At 32.5% G+C, this 20,057-nt stretch overlaps 2 protein-coding genes across 5 annotated transcripts; one reads left to right on the forward strand and one right to left on the reverse strand.

Annotated features, from left to right (window-relative positions):
• The first annotated feature begins 2,600 nt into the window (after positions 1-2,600).
• On the forward strand, positions 2,601-5,576 carry LOC116338823 (putative alpha-L-fucosidase). The gene is made up of 8 exons (XM_031764319.1): positions 2,601-3,118; positions 3,194-3,275; positions 3,371-3,532; positions 3,973-4,085; positions 4,182-4,294; positions 4,404-4,517; positions 4,579-4,925; positions 4,999-5,576. The coding sequence occupies exons 1-8, from the start codon at positions 2,745-2,747 to the stop codon at positions 5,125-5,127; spliced, it is 1,434 nt and encodes a 477-aa protein (XP_031620179.1). The 5' UTR covers positions 2,601-2,744; the 3' UTR covers positions 5,128-5,576.
• A 1,958-nt stretch (positions 5,577-7,534) lies between these two features.
• LOC116338579 (lutropin-choriogonadotropic hormone receptor-like) lies at positions 7,535-18,610 on the reverse strand. 4 transcript variants are annotated; one of them, XM_031763942.1, is made up of 18 exons: positions 18,509-18,610; positions 15,229-15,906; positions 14,691-14,842; positions 14,476-14,550; positions 14,148-14,225; positions 13,994-14,071; positions 13,773-13,838; positions 12,923-12,991; positions 12,552-12,626; positions 12,362-12,479; positions 12,014-12,187; positions 11,005-11,126; positions 10,401-10,616; positions 10,147-10,299; positions 9,566-9,708; positions 8,502-8,730; positions 7,861-8,256; positions 7,535-7,771 (listed from the first exon to the last, which is right to left on the reverse strand). In XM_031763942.1, exons 2-18 carry the CDS (start codon positions 15,577-15,579, stop codon positions 7,603-7,605), a joined length of 2,664 nt encoding a protein of 887 aa, XP_031619802.1. In that variant the 5' UTR covers positions 15,580-15,906; positions 18,509-18,610; the 3' UTR covers positions 7,535-7,602. The 4 variants fall into 4 exon arrangements, with proteins under 4 accessions (XP_031619802.1, XP_031619803.1, XP_031619800.1 ...); XM_031763943.1 differs by having other exon boundaries at positions 10,401-10,613; positions 15,229-16,066; XM_031763940.1 differs by having other exon boundaries at positions 15,229-16,066.
• Positions 18,611-20,057: the final 1,447 nt, after the last annotated feature.

Raw genomic sequence — 20,057 nt, forward strand, 5'->3', positions numbered from 1 at the left:
ACGAACAAATCAGTAGTGTGTGTAGGCGTTTACCACCTCTGGTATTCGAAATTTCCAATTTTACAATAGACAAAAACGGAAATTTCAACATTAAGTCCTTTTTGCTTTTCATTTTTGAAATCAACAATCTAATTCATTGATTTAATGAAACTTCATTTGATTTAATTATTCTCCAATTATTAATTATTATTATTTGCTTTCAGGATCTTGATGCACCAATTCAGTATAAAATAAATTTCAGTTGGTTTCGAATATTGGAATCATCATGGTCTTGGTATGAGCATGATGGTGGTTGTTCGATGCCATACCCCGTGGTAAAATACAGTGATTATGCAAATACCTTTGATGAATTTCGAAACAAGTACCCTATGGTCAGAATAGAACAGTGTAACAAAGCCAAATCTCCGGAAACCTTTGGCGATATCGGAACTGGGTGTCGTCCCTATGATTTTGAAACGATTAATTTTAACAACACTCAGTACAGTTATGTACCCATAATTTTTAAAAAAGATAGTGAATACGGTTATAAAATTGAATTAAACATAGGCACTAATTTCAAAAGTAGCGGAACTACATTGCAATTACGTCTTTGCTGCAATGGATTTATAATCAGTGATGGGTGGTACTCAAGAACTTTGGAATTTGGAATCTCCGCAACAAGTATTACTTTTCTACCGGATCAACACATCTCCGAAAATACAATTGGTCATGACGGAGATAGCAAATGAACATGTTTCCTTTAAAATTGATTTTTCTTTACGTCACGATTTCTACATTTTACATTCGTGAAAATTTAAACAATATTCTTTCACAGTTAGAGATTCATTAACAAAAAATATGATAACATGATATACAGTGCACTTGATATACAGTGCAATGAAGAGATAGATCATTGGTAGAACAATAAAGATCGCTTATGATGAATAAAAAGGCGAACTCTTGTTAATGCTATGTAATCCATTGCTATGTATTCAAAGTGTCAATTTCTTAAGTAAAGTAAGAAAAGTTCGTTAAAAAGTAAAAAACATTTTTTTTTATTGCATACATCTTTTTGTATGTATTTTACATATAAACCAAAATTAAAAATTAATAAAATATCTGACTGAGGATAGAATTCAGATAGTTGTGATTGTGCTGTAAAGTATACTCTTAACGTGACATATTTACAATAAAACCGAATCATGTCTTTACACTTGAATTATGTTCATCTATTACACAAAAATTGATTATTTAAATGTCTAAATTAATTTGGAAATAAAGTTCTAATGGTAAGTGTTGCAGTAAACTCAATAATTTTTTTCTCAGAAATCTTTACATCTTCAGGAATGTCAGCTGACTCAAGTAATTTAATAATCTATTTTAATAATAATTTTTTGCAGACTGTGTGACTCTGTAACACACAGTAATTTTCGAAAACTTATATTTTAAACAAAAAAACGGAGTAAGTAGAGTGTTTCGAAAATTGTTGAATGGTGAACATATATTCACCAAGTCACGTAAAGAACAATGATTTGAATAAAACTACGTTAGTTTCTACATGAAGCGCATCGTAGTATGAACCAATTTGGAAACGGTGTGCTCACTGCTCACACCGGTTTATTCAGAGGGTTATACAAGCAAATAAATTGTATCTGCATAACTTATTCTGTGTTCTCAAAACACCAGATAATTATATAAAGTGAAATATTGTTTGAATGGCAACTTTCATGATAAAAAAATTTCAGTTTTCAGGCATTTTATCTTTATTCATAATTTATGTGCTCGAATTTGAAAGTATTATTCTTATCATAAAAAACTGTTTCAAATTTCTATAATATCAATATTACTTCGTGACTCTTTTTGTTCTAACTTCAAGTGCACTTGGCCATAAATAACCATTGACCTGGAAATATTCTTTTATATGTTTACTTAAAAATTTTATTCCAATATTAAACAAAGCATAACAATTACAAAGAAAAAGTACGTTTCTGTGTATGTACATTGTATATACGTACATAAATTGTACATGTCGGTACATTTTGTAACGATATTAGTACTGTTGTCGTACAGGGTGATGTTTGGAATTTTTTGCAAAAATTGGAAGTATCGCATGGTATACAATGCGACGTCACCAACGCAGACTGTGTTAGATATTTTTAGTTTTTTACATCGTGATCGTGTTAATGTAAAAAAATGCTCTTTGTGTCATTCAATGTTGTGTTATTAAAAAATTTCGTTTCTCTCTCGTATTTTATCTTGCAAATAATTTGGAATTTTCAATGCCACAATTGGATTTTTTTGTGGATTTTCACTTCAAAAAAAAAAAAAAAATTATGGATGCAGTCATACACATCATCATCATAGTTGCATTAATGCAAGAATTCTTCATCATCATCATCGCAAATATTATTTTTCGCACACATTTTATCTAAGTTAACAATCAAAATTTGAGTATTTGATTTTCATGGATACACGGATTCACTGAAACACCCTGTAGCTGTTCCCCATTGAATTTACTGACTCGTTGAAAGCTGATTAGATTATAAAGGTTTTGTATTCCAAAAAAAAAAATGATTATTTTAATTTATATGCATAAGAAGAGAATAGTGACAGATTACTGCTAGTTGTACAGCTGGTTAAACAACGTTCGCATGTATATAAACAGTACAGTATGATACATCGTTTTAGACGTTGATGGATGTCTGATCGTTACTAATTCGAAAGAGATTATTAAAAATCAAGAGAGATCAATTAAGTAAAGTACGATGATAAAAAGTGTGGTTTTTTTCTTTTGTTATTTGGCAATAATTTTCAATTGTATTGTGAGCGAATTGGTCGCAAAACAACATCGAGTAAATTATTCTCCAACTTGGGAAAGTTTGGACCAAAGGCCATTGCCAAATTGGTATGATGAGGCAAAAGTTGGCATTTTCATCCATTGGGGTATATATTCAGTGCCCACATATGGTACTGAGTGGTTTTGGACAAATTGGCGCAATAAGCATCTACCATCATATGTTGAATACATGAATAAGAATTTCAAACCCGGATTCACCTATCAAGAATTTGCATCTCAATTCACAGCCGAACATTTTAATCCAAACGAATGGGCAAAATTGTTTGAAGAAAGCGGTGCCAAGTAATTTTTTTTTCGTAAAATTAAATTAAAACTTTATATTTTCCAAGAAAAATGAATTTTTTTTTCACATTATAGATATGTGGTTTTAACAAGTAAACATCATGATGGCTATGCATTTTGGCCGTCAAAATATTCATTTAGCTGGAATTCAGTGGATGTAAGTTTTTTTTTTAGAAAGACGCGCATAAATATAAACTCAACCATTTTTACACATTTTCCATGTGAATTTCTGTATTTTTCCATTTCTTCCAGATTGGACCTCATCGTGATATTGTTTCTGAACTTTCCACTGCCATCCGAAAAAATACCACACTTCGATTTGGCCTATATCATTCGTTATTCGAATGGTTCAATCCAATGTATTTGAGCGATAAACAAAAGGAATTCAATGATAATATTTTTGTTGTAAACAAAGTGAGTAACACAATCATTTGTGCTAAAAATCAACAAAAATACCAATAGATGGCGCCCAGTATTAACGGTTTTTAATCATTTCTAAGTTTTACTATCACATTTAACTTAAACTGTTAACGCTATCTATTTGTTCAATGTGATTGCATTGTGTTTGTTTGAATGAATTGGCTTATGATTTAGTTTCAATGTGTAAACACGATTTACTTTATCAATTGAATCTATTTGTTTATTTATTTACGAAAAATGTTTTCAAAATGAATACCCTCATATCAACTAAATATGAAATAACAATATGATTGTCCGAATGAATGTGAAATGTCTCCTGAGATTTCGTTAAAGTGTAACACCACCATACGAAAAATGAGAATTTTTTTATGGTTAGGTTATATTTCAATAAAATCCCAGGATTAGTCTTCCATTCGAACAATTGATTAAATTAGGTACTGCCTGAAATGCTTGAGCTTGTAAATACATATAAACCAGAAGTACTTTGGTCGGATGGCGATTGGGAAGCGGATTGGCAATACTGGAATTCAACCGAATTTATTGCTTGGTAAAATGCGATTCTGTTTTAGTTGCATACTTGATCAGCAGGGTTCTGATATACCATGAAAATGTCTAATTAATATAAATAATTGAAACTATGCAGGTTGTACAATGAGAGTCCGGTACGCGACACAATTGTAACAAATGATAGATGGGGACGTGGAACATTGTGTAAACATGGAGACTTTCTCACATGCTCAGATCATTTCAATCCAGGTAACTTTTTACAGATCTTAAGACAACTCTCCATCTGCATGCTTCCACTGTAACAGATGTCTTTGATACGAAACGAAAATTTACCATATTTATGTTATGGTCATAATAGGAGAATTGCAGAAGAAAAAATGGGAAAATGCATTTCCAATTGATAAAAATAGCTGGGGATACAGAGCAAATGCACGTCTCGAAGACTTTCTAACGCCAGGCCAGTTAATTAGTGGTATGCAAAATTAAAAATAAAAACATTGAATAAATTACTTGAATGTTGATTGAATTGATAGAAATCGTGACTACTGTCAGTACTGGTGGAAATGTGCTGGTGAATGTTGGACCAACGCAAAACGGTGTTATTCAACCAATTTTCGTTGAACGTTTACGTGAGATGGGAAGTTGGTTAAAAATAAACGGTGAAGCAATTTATGGCAGTAATCCATGGATTTATCAAAATGATACAAAAACCCCAGATGTTTGGTATACTAGCAAAACGCTTGATGACGATCGTACCGTCGTTTATGCAATGGTATTGAAATATCCCTATGATTCTGGTGACATAAAACTTTACTCATTAGGTGGAAGATTTGATGATGCAACCGAAGTACGAATGCTCGGTGCTCCACAAAAACTTAAAGTAAGCTTCATTTGCAATCAACAAACTCATTAAAATTTATGATTTTTTTCTGTTTTTTTTTAAATTATTTTAGTGGAGTGGTTCTCATAAAGCGATAAATATTCAATTTCCCAATAAAGCGCTCACCGACAAATTGGGCATAAATTTGGCATGGACACTTGCTATAAATATTCCGAAAAATTCTCCGATAGATTTGATATAAATATGAATTTGGAAGACAGTTCACCTTCAAACACCAAAAAAATATTAATGATTACTAATCTGTAAATCGATACGAGTGCAACTGTTCTCATTTCATTTGCATCTCATTTTTACCTAAATTGGGATGATATCTATTTTACAGTCGTATAGAATTACTGAAGTTCCTTATAAAGTCTCTTTATTACCTTACCAATAACGAAACCTTCCATCTCTTGTCTGAGTGGAATTAATAATACTTTTACCGATAAATTCGTCTATAATGCGATTAATATTATATATGTTCATTTGATATCAATTTTGTTGAAGATTTTTTTTGATAAGTGCTTTTCTAACAATCGATTGAACATTAAAAGACCGTCAATTAAATAATAGACTCCATGCTGGTCTTTTTTTTATTCTTGTACCATAAATTGACAAATAAATGTATATTGTGTTGGACAATTGGTAGAAGTCACGTTTTTATTAAAAGGATAACAATTTACGGACAATAAAATTGTTTGATTTCTATACAATCGATTCTTTGTTAGATTTTCTTTCTTCATTTTTCATGGTTTCATAGAATTTTGGCAGAACTCCTTTCTTTCGTTATCATATAAATCTTAAGCACACTCTTTTCACTCCAAAATACAGCGTAATAAATTTCGTTATTTTTGTCAGGGACCGGGTCGCATATAGAATTATACATACAAGATATTTATACTTTGTATAAACGCAGACGCAAAATATCCGTCGCTGTTCGCTTTGTGCTGCGCTCAATAAATACAATGTATGTGCGTGCGTCTCTCAATGGTCACATGCACACACGAACATGTATTCGCATGCTTCATACATAGCGAACAGCGATGGATATGTTGCGTCTGCGTTTATACTTTGTATATTTATACTGCCTGCGTTTTTTATGCTAGTATAAAATTATACGCGACCCGGTCCCTGATTTTTGTTCAAGAATTTTGTTATAGCAAATATATTATAACGTAATTTCTTTCGCATTCAAGATAAATATTTGAACGTTTTTTTATTATTGGAATATCTCTAACTGTATCTACTTCGATTTCTGGGCTGTGTTTCAATCAGATGCAACACCATTACCTGTAGTCAGCCAACTTCATTAATTTTCTATTCAATAAGTAATAATGAATGTCGTTTCAATCACGTTGAATTGTAACCTTTTGAAATACTTTTGTAACTAAACTGAAGAGAATAGATTTCAGGCACGAAGAAGCTCAAATTGAAAAGCATTATGCATATGCATATGAACGCATTGCAGTTCAAGGGGTGTCTCACAATAATTTTCAATCTATTATACGTTACCGAACTGAAATTTATCGAAATGATTCAAGTCGTATTGATAGAAATTTCAAAATAAAAATCGCATAAAAACAAATTGCGTCCATTCTGAACTGATAATTAAAGTTATATATTACTGATAATTAAGAACCAACGACTCATTATAGTTCAATATCAAAATATTAAAGTTCAAAGTTACTTAGTGACTTTCCATAAGTTCGTTTATATTTCAGTGTTTCAGACAAGAATCAAAAATCGTTATCATTACGCATCCGTTCATTTATTTAAATTTTCGATGAACAGAACTTTTGAATGCATTCAGATTGTATGAGATTCAAATGAGTGTATAAAAGCACTCAAGAATGAAACGAATACAGAAATCGAGGAAAAATAGAGAGAACAAAATGTTGAATGATTTTTTTTGTCAACTTTTCCATTGTGATCAAGAAGATTTAAAAAATAATTGTAGCTCAAATTGTTGTATACAGCCCCTTGACTCAATTTCCAATTTAAAACCAACATAGAAATCGAAAGTGTATCGATTTGTATATCTGCATGTGAATAGCTCGGGGATCTATGTTTTCACTTTCATTTTAAATAAAATCGATTCGTTTTATAGCACAATCGATTCAAAGTCAAACGTGTGCGCACATATGTAGAATATGCAAATAATCAACAATGTGTCAATGTTAATGAAATGTTGAGTCGTTACATAAATCAATATCACCCAGGGAGTTTCTTTGTTGTCATGTTTGGTTAATAGAAAACACGATGTACTAGATATATATGTGATGACTAATGGAGTCTATTTAACGATATCATCTCTGATTTGGTCTATGCTTCAAATGTTGTTGATGCCAGTACATCAAAGGATGTCGATTATTACACAGCATTCAATTGTGATTTGCCATCAATGTAGAGCGCGTGGCCCATTTGCCTACCAATGGTATATATAAAAAAAACAATAGTCTGACACCTCCATTTTAACATTTGATATATTAATTTATTATTCTTTGTATGTCTGTCTGTCTATTTTGTATAAATTAGAAGACTTAAGTCTAAAATTCAGTAAGATCCAATCAATATAGATATAAAATAATTTATCAGATGTATAGTTTTAAATTAATTATCATACGTTCATTTGTAGATGCATTGGTTGATTTGAAGGCTCCACCGTCGGAGCCGTATATCATACATACTCTTCATTTCGGTTTGTTTCGTCCTTTGTAATTTTGGTGCCACTATCGGGCTGTGACGATCGCCTTTGGTCGAGCAACGGAATCGGACATGTTAAATGCGATGTTGGTATCGAATAGTTCATTTTATACTGCGCAGCAGTTTTCTTAAATAAACCGTATCTGAAATGGATTAATTACACAAAATGAATATATATAAAACAGGGAAGGAATCCATTTGATATAAAATAAATGAAGGGAAAATAGTTTACTTGGACAGAAGCACAAATAAATCACGTCGATATTGTGATGTTAAAATCGCATACAAATATGGATCGGCACACGAATTTAGTGGATAAAAGAAGACAAGCAGTATTTTTGATTTGGCTACATCGATAAGTGGTAAACCGGCTAACGCTGTTAATCCGAAAAAGGCGATTGGTGCCCAACATGCGAAATTTGTAAACACAAGCAATGCCATTTTCTTTGCCACCGTCATTTCACCTCTGGACACATGGGAAACCGCATGCCTTGTCTCTTTGTCCAACGAAAAATACATGCGAGCATAACAAATGGCTATTATACAAAATGCCAATCCATTTACTGCCATTATTGCAACCAAATAAGCGATGTCAAGCGAGTCTCGGGCCTCCATTGGCATACAAATACTATATGGAAAAGATAAACACGTCGCAAATAAATTGAAGCACCCATCCATACAATATTCAATGGGTTATAACGAATTTTGATTTGTTTATAAATCAATGCGGTCATACATATTAAACAGGCTACAATGATATATATATTATCATGATTTTATGAAGTGGTTCGAACTTTTTTCAAATTACTTTTGGGTTTAAATATTTTTAAGGCCATTTTATAAAAATAAATTGAACGATGCATTTGTACAAACCTGGTTGATGAATAGTTGCTGAAGCCAAACAGTGGAAGCGATGACATCACCATTGAATATACCCAACCGCAAACCATAATGCATGAGGCAGCTTTTATTTTAATTCTTTTATCTAGATAAATGGCATGCGTTATTGCATACCAACGTTCGATTGTTATTAAGGTCAATGTGAAAACGGATAAATGCGTTGCAAAGACTGTAAGAAATCCCGCCACCTTACACCCGATGCCTGTGTGCAATGAAGAATATAAAAACAGCATGATTGATTGATTTGTTCTACTGATACACATATACATTTTGGAATCCACTCATGTCATCGTAAATTCAGCGAATGTATCTACAAATTGATTTAATTATCGATAAAGGCTTAACGAAATATATTCGGCTGACAGCTTCACTTCAAATCTAATACAGTATACGATGCTTCAAAGAAAATTGAAATTGACACCCTGACACCCCATTTTGTGTCGCTTCACTATGATAAAAGAGGAAAAATGTGCTGGGGCCAGATATTTTTGTAGAAATTTACATGAGACATTATACAATCAGATCAATTGATTGATTATTAATGCTAAATTGGTTGGCCGTTTTATTTGCCTTCGATAAAAAAAAATATATCCCACCAAGCGGCAAGAAAACTTTTCGTTAAATTAAATTTTGTGCAAATTTCAATAGTGCCTTTTACATGTTCATCATTCATATTATATTTTTGAAATGAAAAATATCGCCAAAACAAATGATACGATCGTATTATGCAGAAACTTGTTTATGGTGTACATAAATGGTATGCATGGTCAGCTACAATGGTCAAGCCCTTTAATTCAATTAAACGTTCGATAAATTGGATTTTGTGTGGACGCTTTAATTACGTATCATGTAATGTGGCTGCTATACACATAAATCTCTCGTATTTTCCATACAATGTATGCATGCTTCGTTAGATCTATACACATTTATTTGTAAGAATTAATCGGAGCCAAAAATCTTGTGAGAACATTGAATTTTCGGCACAAGCATGTTTGTTTCCGTATTGTATCAAAATATATCAAATATAATTCAAGTACCGTATTGCCAAGTGTACGCAAAGTTGAAATATTCTCCCATGGAATGGATGTCAATTGATGCGATAAGTAGCAGATAAAGACCCAGACATAAATCGGCAAAGGCGAGATGACTTATCAGAAATTTTGGCACCGTCACTTCATTCCTTAACACATCGAAAAGCACATAAGATTATGAAGTAATTAATCCACCAAATCGAATTAAGATAAGATTCAATTGGTGTGGATGAGATAAGACTTTTGACATCACACACACACGTTACACATTTTATACGGATGGAAATCAGACATTATATTTAGATATTTTTAATTAGATGAATCATGTTCAGGCAACTAATGTCAGGCACTGAAATGAAGTGAAAGAAAAAATAAAAGTGATTGTAACGATGGAAGTGTTTTTATAGCTAAAAAAATCACTCCTATTGTTGTCGCTCTATTTCAGTGTCTGACGTTAGCTTGCCAAGCTGAAAATAGATTGTTCCTTTGAGAAGAAGGAGAGAGGAGGATCCTCCTCAGCGCTCTCCCCCTCCTCATAGTCCAGTGGAAAAGGTGGAAACGGTGAAATGATAAAAGTAATTAGTTACCAATTTGAGAATAGCACTAGAAGTACAGCCATATTACCAAATACAGCTAACAACACAACAATCCATACAGATGTACGTAACCATTGTGATCCCATGACATCTTCACACGGATTTAATGCATCCGGCAGAGGAAAACATTGTACATCGATTTTTCTGTCGAATTATAACAAATACATAATGTTTGATATGTAAACCAATTTGGTAAATACAAATCTACAAATCATTTTTATGCGAAAAATTCAACGAACACATACTTAACCGTTAGCTTTCCGCAAACTGCGTGTTTCACGTTGTTTGGAAGAATGTCGGCCGTTTCATCCATCCACACCTCACCAAAATGGTCGAAATTATTTAGAAAATTGGTCGATGTGTCGCTAATTGGATTACTACTATCTGATGATGATGATATGCTATATTCTAATGATGAGTTTTCGGAGAATGAGCCAACAGCACCATCTTCAAAATGACTGCTAATTTATTAAAAAAAAAAGAAATTAAATTATCGATACCCATATAACTCATTTGCGGAGTAATTTTGTCGATGACGGGACTGTGCGGAGTTCGGCGGAGATAGCATGCAAATGCTGTGTGTATGAGTGCAACAGCATTCTTTGCTGTTCATAGATTTATTTTGTCCAATCGAACATCTTAGTAGCCGTACACACAGCTAAGTTACTAATCATCTGCGTAAGAATGATACACATAGAAGTGCTGTTACCCTCGCACACACAGAGTTTGTATGTCATCTCCGCCAAACTCCGCACAGTCCCGCCACCGTCAAAATTACTCCGCAAATGAATTATATGGGTAACAATCACAATTTTCGAATGAAATTAAATGAATGGCGCAGATACATACTTGTAGAAGTTTCTGTCCTCATCATTTGTAGATCTTTTATTCAGAATTTTATTGTTGTGGGTTTTATTGTTTGCGTCAATGACTTCGAATGATTCATTGAATTGTCTTGAACTTTCAAGTGCCTGCCAAGAAAAGTTTCATTACATTTTCATTCTCCATTCATCCACTCTTTGTCACTTTCTTCATTGAATGAAACGTGATTTCGTGCTCGCTATTGAACGATGTAAAATTTTCTACACAGTTCAAATCAATCGGAACAAAGAGTATTTGTGACAACTAAAAAAGTTTAATGTAAACATGGTCTATGCTAACGTGCCAAAGATCAACAAAGTATCATTTTGTTATGCTCAACAGAGTGGTTCTATTTTGCGAGACTCAAAATCGTACCCCCATAACCTCTGTATGATGGTCATAGAAACACGACTATGATGACGGTTTTGAAAGAAAATTCGTTTTCCTTTTGCGAATTTGGATTTTTGTATAGGAATCGTGCCTGTATGATGAAGTTAAAACGTAAAATTTGGCACAGATTGTTTTTTTCACCAAAAAATAACATTCTTAAAGTTTCAAGTAGTTTGAATAAAAGTAAAACACACTTTCCATATAAAATTTTCGTTTTTTGGGATTTTTGTAAGAAAAATTTATCGAAAATTGATTGTATCTTAAAACTAACGTCAGATTCGGTTTTCTCGTGCCCCAAGGGAACCATTTTTTGTGAGTTTTTATGACTGCAGAGGATATGGGGGTACGATTTTTGATTCTCGCAAAAATGTCAAGTTCGAACCACTCTAATGCTCAACATGCGGTGCGGTTTGTAAAAAAAAAACGTTTCATTTTTACTTTTATGTTGTTCTTTCGCTCTAAGCTTACATAATTATGTGCAATCACGTTTGACACCAGCGTTTATTTGAATTCAATTGATTCGCAACGGAATGAGCAAAAGAATCAGAGAGAATTATCTAGGAAAGTTCATGAGCACGAGAGACGTATGTACAGTTGATGAACTTACAAAGTTTTCAGCGTGTTTGACTTTCGTATCCACCATAAGTTCGTTGTTCAAGCATTTTTTCTGCAATTCGGCCAAATATTTCTCTCGCTGAGCATGCCGGTATGGATCGTGTCTCTGGGGAAATTTGAATGCACAACAGTGGAACGGATGCGTAAGCCAAGCATATCGCAAGTTCTGAAGCGAGAAAGGAAATATGAAAGCAAATAAATTCACCACCGAAAATTGTTGCAATCAACTTATTCGTTTCGCTTGTATTTTCCGTTTCTTCAATAAAGGTTTTTGATTTTGATATTTTTTTACATACATGCAACGCGAAAAGAAGCAAAAAGAGATCATGACCATGCTTACTTGAAACGCATACACGGATGGAATAGTTTTTAATGTGTGTGTATTTTGAATTCGCAATACTTCAAGCTTTTCCAAACCATAATGTGGCATCGCTTCGATTGATGTATCCGATAAATCTCTGACAAATACATTTAGTTTTCAAGTTAATAAAATTTATTTGAAAGAATTTATTTTAAAAAATAATACCTACAATTGCATGATATTTTGAATTCCTGCAAATCCATTTGCGTGAATTTTTCGGAGCTTTTTATTCGCTTTAAATGATCTAAAGAAAATGTGGGTGTGAGGATGGCGAAAAAGACCTTAATATCACTCATCATCAAGTACTTATCATTTACTTTTGCACTTTATCGATGAGTTCAAAAAGTGTGTGTGGGTTTTTACATTCACTTCGGTCATTGATTAGTAATAATTGATAAAATATAAAATACAACAGCAATATGACTAGACTTGGTGAACGCTTATCCTAATATCTTATCAATACCAAACGATGAACGTTTGAAAGAAAGTGTAAAAAAACACTCTTTCTTTTGAAACTCATCTATAAAATTCATTACTTACAATTTTGCAATTTCAGACCCATAGAACGCTGAGTCAGGAATATAAGTGAGATCATTGTTATCGAGAATGCTGAAATATTAAAATCAGTATTTTTTAAATTGAAAGAAAAAAAAATTGTTTTCTTGTATACAACTTATAATGTTCTCAACCACCGCTGCATGCATTTTGAATGAGAGAACAGAACCCAAACGAGTTCTAGGGGCACTAAATACATACAAGTTCCATACGTTTCAAAAATCCATCAAGTAAATGTTAAATTTATAAAAATTACTGCTATCTAGTTCTTTCCGATTTTAAACTTTTTGTTTTTTTCTTCAAATTTGAATGCAAATAAGTACAGCTTGACACCTACTAATATGTTTGTAACATAATATGCGATATATATATATTCAAATATATTACGAACATAAGATATCTTTGAGCTGAAAAATATATAAATCGATTTATCAAAACCGGTTTACGCAAAAATGACGTCTTATTTGCTTGATAACATTTGATTCGAAATTTTGTGTACTTTTTATGCAACTGATTTTCAACGCAATTTGTCACAAATAATTGACCACATGTAAATCGTCATAGATTTGTACATGTCTGACTGATTTGGCATGTTGCCGCTACGCCACAAGTACAGAATTATCATAGGCACCGGAGTGCGGGCACTTTTCCAAGTGCTGCCCTTTTTTATATTCACGTGCTGCGGAAAAACTACAGTACCAATAACAGCTATGAAAAAAATAACAGCTATGAATTCGTATATATTCTTGAAAGTTATTTGACAAGTATCTGAAACTTGCAAACAGTCTTTGGCCCCTAGAACGAGTCTATATACTAAACAAATTTCGATGCTTACAATTGTTCTGTTCGAATGTTTACGGATTTGGGATAAATTTCTTCAATTTGATTTCCCTCGAAATCGCTGAAATGAAAGAAATAATGTCAATACTTGAATCGAGACACTAAAAATAGAAAAATTATGAAATTAAATAGAAATATCGGTAAAAAAAATGTTGCTATTCCAAATAATAGACAAAAAAAACGACAAACAAATGAACTCCTTACGTAAAAACTCACACCATATTTAAAATTGTTCGTATTGATTTGAGATAGCTTAAGTCCGGAATCCGTTTGAGCGAGCAATTTATAATTCTCCTAAGTGAAAAGAAAACCAAATTGGATTAAAATGTTATGTAAAATGTCATGATTTGTTTATATCTACGTAACTCACAGTGATTTTAAAGTCGATGCAATACCTTCGAAAACATTGGCTGATAAATACATAAGTTTTGGCGCATTTGATATGTAGCTAAATTTAGCAAACGAAACAAAAAATTGCAGGTAAGATAAGAAAATCGATGGTAAAAAAAGAATACAAGAAAGAAAAATCGAGAATTGTGTATTTTTGTCGATGCCTTGAACTTCATTGCAAAGTGAACGAATTTATGATTGATGAGATTTATTTTCAAGGTTATCATTGTGTGAAATCGTTGGATGAAGTGATTAAAATAAAATTCCCAATAAATATTAACGAGAGATGAAATCACATTAATACATACATTGTTCTCAAACAAACTAATTCCGAAAATGAGCCCGGCTGAATGGATTCAAACTCCATCAAATCGGTAAACATTCTGCAATACATGAAAAGAAATAAAATTACATTCATGGTGTGTTGTAAAACTGTGTTGGATAAATAAATAATAAGATTTTCAGCAACTGAGTCGAAAATAATTTTTGCATACTTTAAGCGAAACTTCAAGCTAAAACTTACACATCTTGCAGGGATGATGCATGTCTTTTGAGACCGGTTGTTCGCAGCATTGGAATACCGGCCGCTGAAATGGTTAAACGTTGCATATTTTCAGGCAAACGTTGTGGAACTCGTACCAAAGCCAACCCCTTACATCGACATTCCAATTCATCCTACGTACATTTAATTTGAAAGCAAAAAAAAAACGTATATAGATATAATTTATTTAATATGAGCCAATCAGTTTGCTCTGAAAAATAATCGGTTTTCTTTAAGGAAATTATTGTATTTTAACAAATGGGTCACGTTGCGCTCATTTTGAAAAATTATGATTCTTCCGGTTGTGGTGAATATGTATACAATTTGAAGGACGTTCATATTCAAAGAGTGTACAGTTGTACACGCCGTTAGTTCGCTTTTGTTCATCGATTTGAGCTTATTTGAATGAATACAAAGGGGCAAAATTAAATCGAATCGAAATGTCGAAAGAAGGCATACAATTTCATCAATCAGTTTTTTTTTCGTAGCAACAAAAACAAAGAAATTAATTGAATTTTACCTCGTATCCCGTTGTCGTATTCCAACAGAAACATTGCCAACCGGTAATCGGTGAATTGTCGACAGCATTTGATGTGCCCGTTTTCAAATCAGACGACTTTATTGTTAATGGTGAAGTGCTTGAGGAGCTCTCGGCAAGTTTTTCGCTCAATTTCATCGGTGTCAATGACAAATTTACCGCCTCTTCTGGCACCGTTGTCAACACGTTATTTTCATTTAAGAATTCCATTGACATCACACCAGCTGAACTAATATAATTAAATTGCTGCCATCCAATTATTAAACTTGTGTAACACATGTAAGTGATAATACGTTTTATGTGTAAATAACGTTTTCGACTGAATTTTGCCATTTTGAATGCATTCACATGAAAAATGATGCGTTGTCTTAGCGGTGATTTTTATACCAAATTCACTGTCTTCTTTCTCACTTGTTTAATTTTTATATGAACGTTATGCACAATGATATCCCTTTTGCTCTTTTATCTTCCAAACAAATTGGTTTTTATCAGAGCGTTCTTTCGTTTTGTTTTATTCGTTGACAGAGATTTCAATTTACTCTAGTTTCGTTTGGATCAATCGTGCCATTTGAAGTGTTTATCTCATTTCGAGACATTCGGTGCATAGCATCCATATTTTTCGATAGTATTTTTGTGTGCATTTTACTCTGGTCTACATCACTTAAAAGTTCATTCATTAATTAAAAATCGTTCACTCAAAATCACTTTAATTCGTTATTTTTCACATTTCACTAAAAGTGGAGTGCACTTATATTCGCCTTCGTTTCAAATTGCATTTTCACTTAGGTCACTATTCAATTTGACACATGATATTAAATATCTGGAAATTTTCAAGAAATTATTTAAATTGAGAGATTTCGCTTTAAACTATATAGACAAATAGGTGTTTCAAATATCGTAAGAATCCAGTTGAAATGTGTCTTGAAAACTTAATGTACTGATGGTTTCTCGTTGTTATTACCCATTTGAAAATCATTAAATCATTGTTAATGAAGACAGATATGTAACCAGACTTGAATTCATTGAAGATCATGACGTTTCAACCATTGTTGATTGTTTAATAAACACTTTTTAGAGATGAAGAGAGGGAGAAACTAAAAATAACGATCGCATGAAATGAATTTCAACTGATGATTTAAATATTTATATTATTGATATAAAGCTGCATACGATTCATATATAATTATTTGTTTCTTTTTATTCTTCTTCTTTTTTCTCAATGAAAATATTCAATTTTAAATTAAAGTGCAACGAAGTAGAAAAAATTGTTTATAGCAACAATTATGCGAAGAAAATTGCTGACTTAATAAAAATTCTTTGAATTCATCGCCGAAGAATGTCACAACGCAAAAGTATTTTTGGTGAGTGTGCGTTCCTTTGAAGTTTTTGTATTGTGCATCCGTCAAAGATTTCAGTTAAGGTTACCACGCATCTCAGTTCGAAGAAAATCGCAAAATGAGTCGCGTTACACCATCTATTGCTGAAACGGTTGGAGCTAAGGGTGGACACTATCATGACTACCACGAATCATTTTAAATTTCGCCAATCTTTGCTAATCAAATCTCCATCAATGTATTGCAATCATGTTTATTTCTACCGATATTCACCAATCTTCACCAATTTTGAACAATTTTTATTAATATTTATTCATATCTTCATAAACAAATCCTTTCCAGTCACAAATCTTATGTGTCCATCTTCTAGGACAGAAGAACATAAACTTACAGAAGTTGAACTACATAGGCACAAATTTCATTGCTGAATTGTATGCGTAAGTTTAGGGCATAGGCATGTAAAAATGGCTGCTCATTTGATACATGGGCTACCAAGAGAGAGTGAGAAAGAGAGATTGAGAGAAAGCAAAGCGCGTCGCAACAGTTTATTCAAATGAGTGCCTTCAACAACCATTTAATATATTAATATTGACGGCTTATATGTCATGCAAGAATGAAGTAAATATTGTGGTTTGCTTCGAAGCTATTGCACCTTAAATGATAAACAATAAATTAATGTGCTACTCTGCAACTAAAAATGTTTATTGTTTATCTTAATCGAACGATTGATCCGTAGACTGTTTATTAGAGCTTAAGTTTGGTAGATGTTGGTGGAGGCGATGAATTCACAGCATTTAATTAATAATTAACACATTCAATTGACCACAATGTCTTTGACATCATTTCTGTTTCACTTTTTTGAAGTTCAAATTGTTTATTTACCAACAAAACAAAAAATTATACGAACAAATGTGACCGACAGTCGGTCACCGACTACAGAAAGCACACCGCAAACGCTTATTAATTATGAAGAATCTGACCAGTCTCTCCGATTTGATACAATTCATTTTAAATTCTATATTCGGACGGCGCTAAAAAATACATTTATCGCGCAAGCGTGTAAATTAATTCAGTATTGAAAAATATTCGCGGAAACCAGTTTTGATGTGTGATGTTTACATATATTTTTTTGTCTGCTGTTGATGCTCATTTACAATTTCGTGACGTTGTCATTTGTATCGTATGACAGGCAAGTTATGTGAGATATGTCTCAATTGAATCTATTGTTCTAAATTATTTGAGCGCGAGTTTTTCCTTCTTTTTTCGCAATTCTTTTTTCTTCTTCACAAATTGAATTTCATGTTGCGATTTTGTTTTACTGTGTTACCAAGAAAGAGAAATGTTAACATTTTTTTTGGATACAAATTGGCAGATTGTAAAAAATCGAATACACTGAATTGTTTCAATCAAAATTTACACATATGAAGTGACTTCAAAAATCGATTATTATTTTATCAATTCTTTCAATTTAACACATAAAAAAGCAAAAGAATTCAGCAAAAATGATTGTTCAACTCAAGCAAAATTATTCAATGAATCTATAAATATTTTGACCTTTTTTCGACACATGAATAAAAAAGCAGTCGAAAAATAAACGCAACAGGCCAAGATACCACATCGATGGGATAACTTTTCTTTTATTTGTCACCTGAAAAAACCGTTAAATGAACAAAGCTTTAAGCTTGTGTAATTGAAAAATTAATTGTATCAAGCACACATTTTCAATTTACGTCATGCATCGTCGATTATGAATTTAATTACTGCAAGTGAAAAGCCACAATTTTGTTTTGATCCCTCATAATGGGGGGTTCAAAATGAGTGCGCCAAATATTGTAACCATCTTTTGTTATTGTTTTAAAATTCCATAACAAATTCTATCGATATAAACTTGAAGGTTAAACCACAACGATTAAAATATTGTGACGAACCATCTAGGATTTTTCTTCTTTCTTAAAGATTCACAGCAAAAAAGGTTATTGGCAAAACAAAATCGGTCGCCTATTTTTTCTTTTCAAATTTTTGAATGTTCAATGTTGAGAGAAAGCTGTAAAAGTTGAAACGATCTCGTTGGCGAATAAATCAAAACTAAACGCAAGTACAGAAGCATCCATATAACAACCACCGCAGGTCGTAGACAGAAGTGGTAGTAAGTATGAGAAATAAAGAACGATTGTATTCTGTGTGAACTGGATTGAGCGCTATGTGTGTGAATGTGCTTTTGGTAATACAATATCAAAAATGCCTGTTGTATGCTTAATAAACATGATTGACTGAAGAGTAGCCAAACATTTGTTCTACAATACAGAAACATACCGGATGAGATTTCGGATATTCTGCACAAAATCATATCACGTCTGCCAAAAATTTTAATCATTCGAATTTATTGAAAAAAAAAAATCCTGGCAGGTAAAAACATTAGTGCTAAAATTGATTCAAAATCCAGGAACTCATTGAAGCAACTATGCCGAATGTTCGTTAATTATTGTACCAATTAAATCACAGTAATGAAGAAAATATTATGCGACTATTACCGATAAGTAGCTTTATTTCACATTTCACTGGATAAAAAATAAGAAAGAATGCTTAAGATATACACAAAGTGATCTCTGTATTCGGAATATCCAATTATTATCAGAAACCAGTCTATGTATTTCGGATGGATATCCATCCGAGATATTTTAGAATATCTGGATATTTAACGCAACTGCACAGAGCCAGAGCTGTGTGCGTCGCACATATAATCTACGGTATGTCGCTACACGTAAAATACAGACACAGTGTGACTGTGTACGTGCGGCACTTGATACAAATATACATCGCGACATACCGTAGATTCTATTTGCGACGCATACAGCTCTGTCGCTGTGCAGTTGCGTTGAATATCCAGATATTTTAAAATATCTCGGATGGCTATCCATCCGAAATACATAGACTGTCAGAAACCGATGTTTTTCTTCAATGGAAAAATTAAAATGACAACATTGGCAGTCAATAAGCATAGAAATTCTTTGAAATCGTTATGTTTTCAGCAGGGTTCTCAGATTTGAGATCAATTGATTTGAAAATCAACAAATCAAATCACAAATCAATGATTTGATTTGAAAATTTTCAAATAAAATAAAATGTCTTACATCCGGGCCGGTATTCTAGAACAATCCACAAAAATCGTTCGGAATCATTTGTTTATATAAACAACTCAGCTCAGTGAAAACAATAAAAGTTATTGTTATAATTATATTAACACTCACATTACTACAATCACTATAACAACCACTTCTATTGTTTTCAGCGCCTGGCCGTAGCTAATATTTTGAGTGTGTAACAATTTTTTTAATATTTTCAATGTTTGGCTACAAATGTAGAGCTCTATTAAAGTTATATTTTGGTACTTTTGGTGTCCATATTTGACGCCAAACGTTGAAAAGACAAAAAAATATTAGTTTCAAATGAATAGTCCGCTCAATATATTGTCGGAAT

Source organism: Contarinia nasturtii, unplaced genomic scaffold (assembly GCF_009176525.2).
Source record: "Contarinia nasturtii isolate CC-2019 unplaced genomic scaffold, AAFC_CNas_1.1 Cnas_scaffold_414, whole genome shotgun sequence".
Lineage (NCBI taxonomy): Eukaryota > Metazoa > Arthropoda > Insecta > Diptera > Cecidomyiidae > Contarinia > Contarinia nasturtii.

Bases quoted from the DNA above. Each gene is read 5' to 3' on its own strand.
- LOC116338823 (XM_031764319.1), top strand. From the start codon at position 2,745: ATGATAAAAAGTGTGGTTTTTTTCTTTTGTTATTTGGCAATAATTTTC. The intron at 4,518-4,578 runs GTATGCAAAATT...TTGAATTGATAG, and splicing joins GCCAGGCCAGTTAATTAGTG to AAATCGTGACTACTGTCAGT. The intron at 4,926-4,998 runs GTAAGCTTCATT...AAATTATTTTAG, and splicing joins GTGCTCCACAAAAACTTAAA to TGGAGTGGTTCTCATAAAGC.
- LOC116338579 (XM_031763942.1), bottom strand. From the start codon at position 15,579: ATGGCAAAATTCAGTCGAAAACGTTATTTACACATAAAACGTATTATC. The intron at 13,839-13,993 runs GTGAGTTTTTAC...CTTTCATTTCAG, and splicing joins CGAACAATTTTAAATATGGT to CGATTTCGAGGGAAATCAAA. The intron at 11,127-12,013 runs GTAAGTTCATCA...TTTTCTTGGCAG, and splicing joins TCAAACACGCTGAAAACTTT to GCACTTGAAAGTTCAAGACA.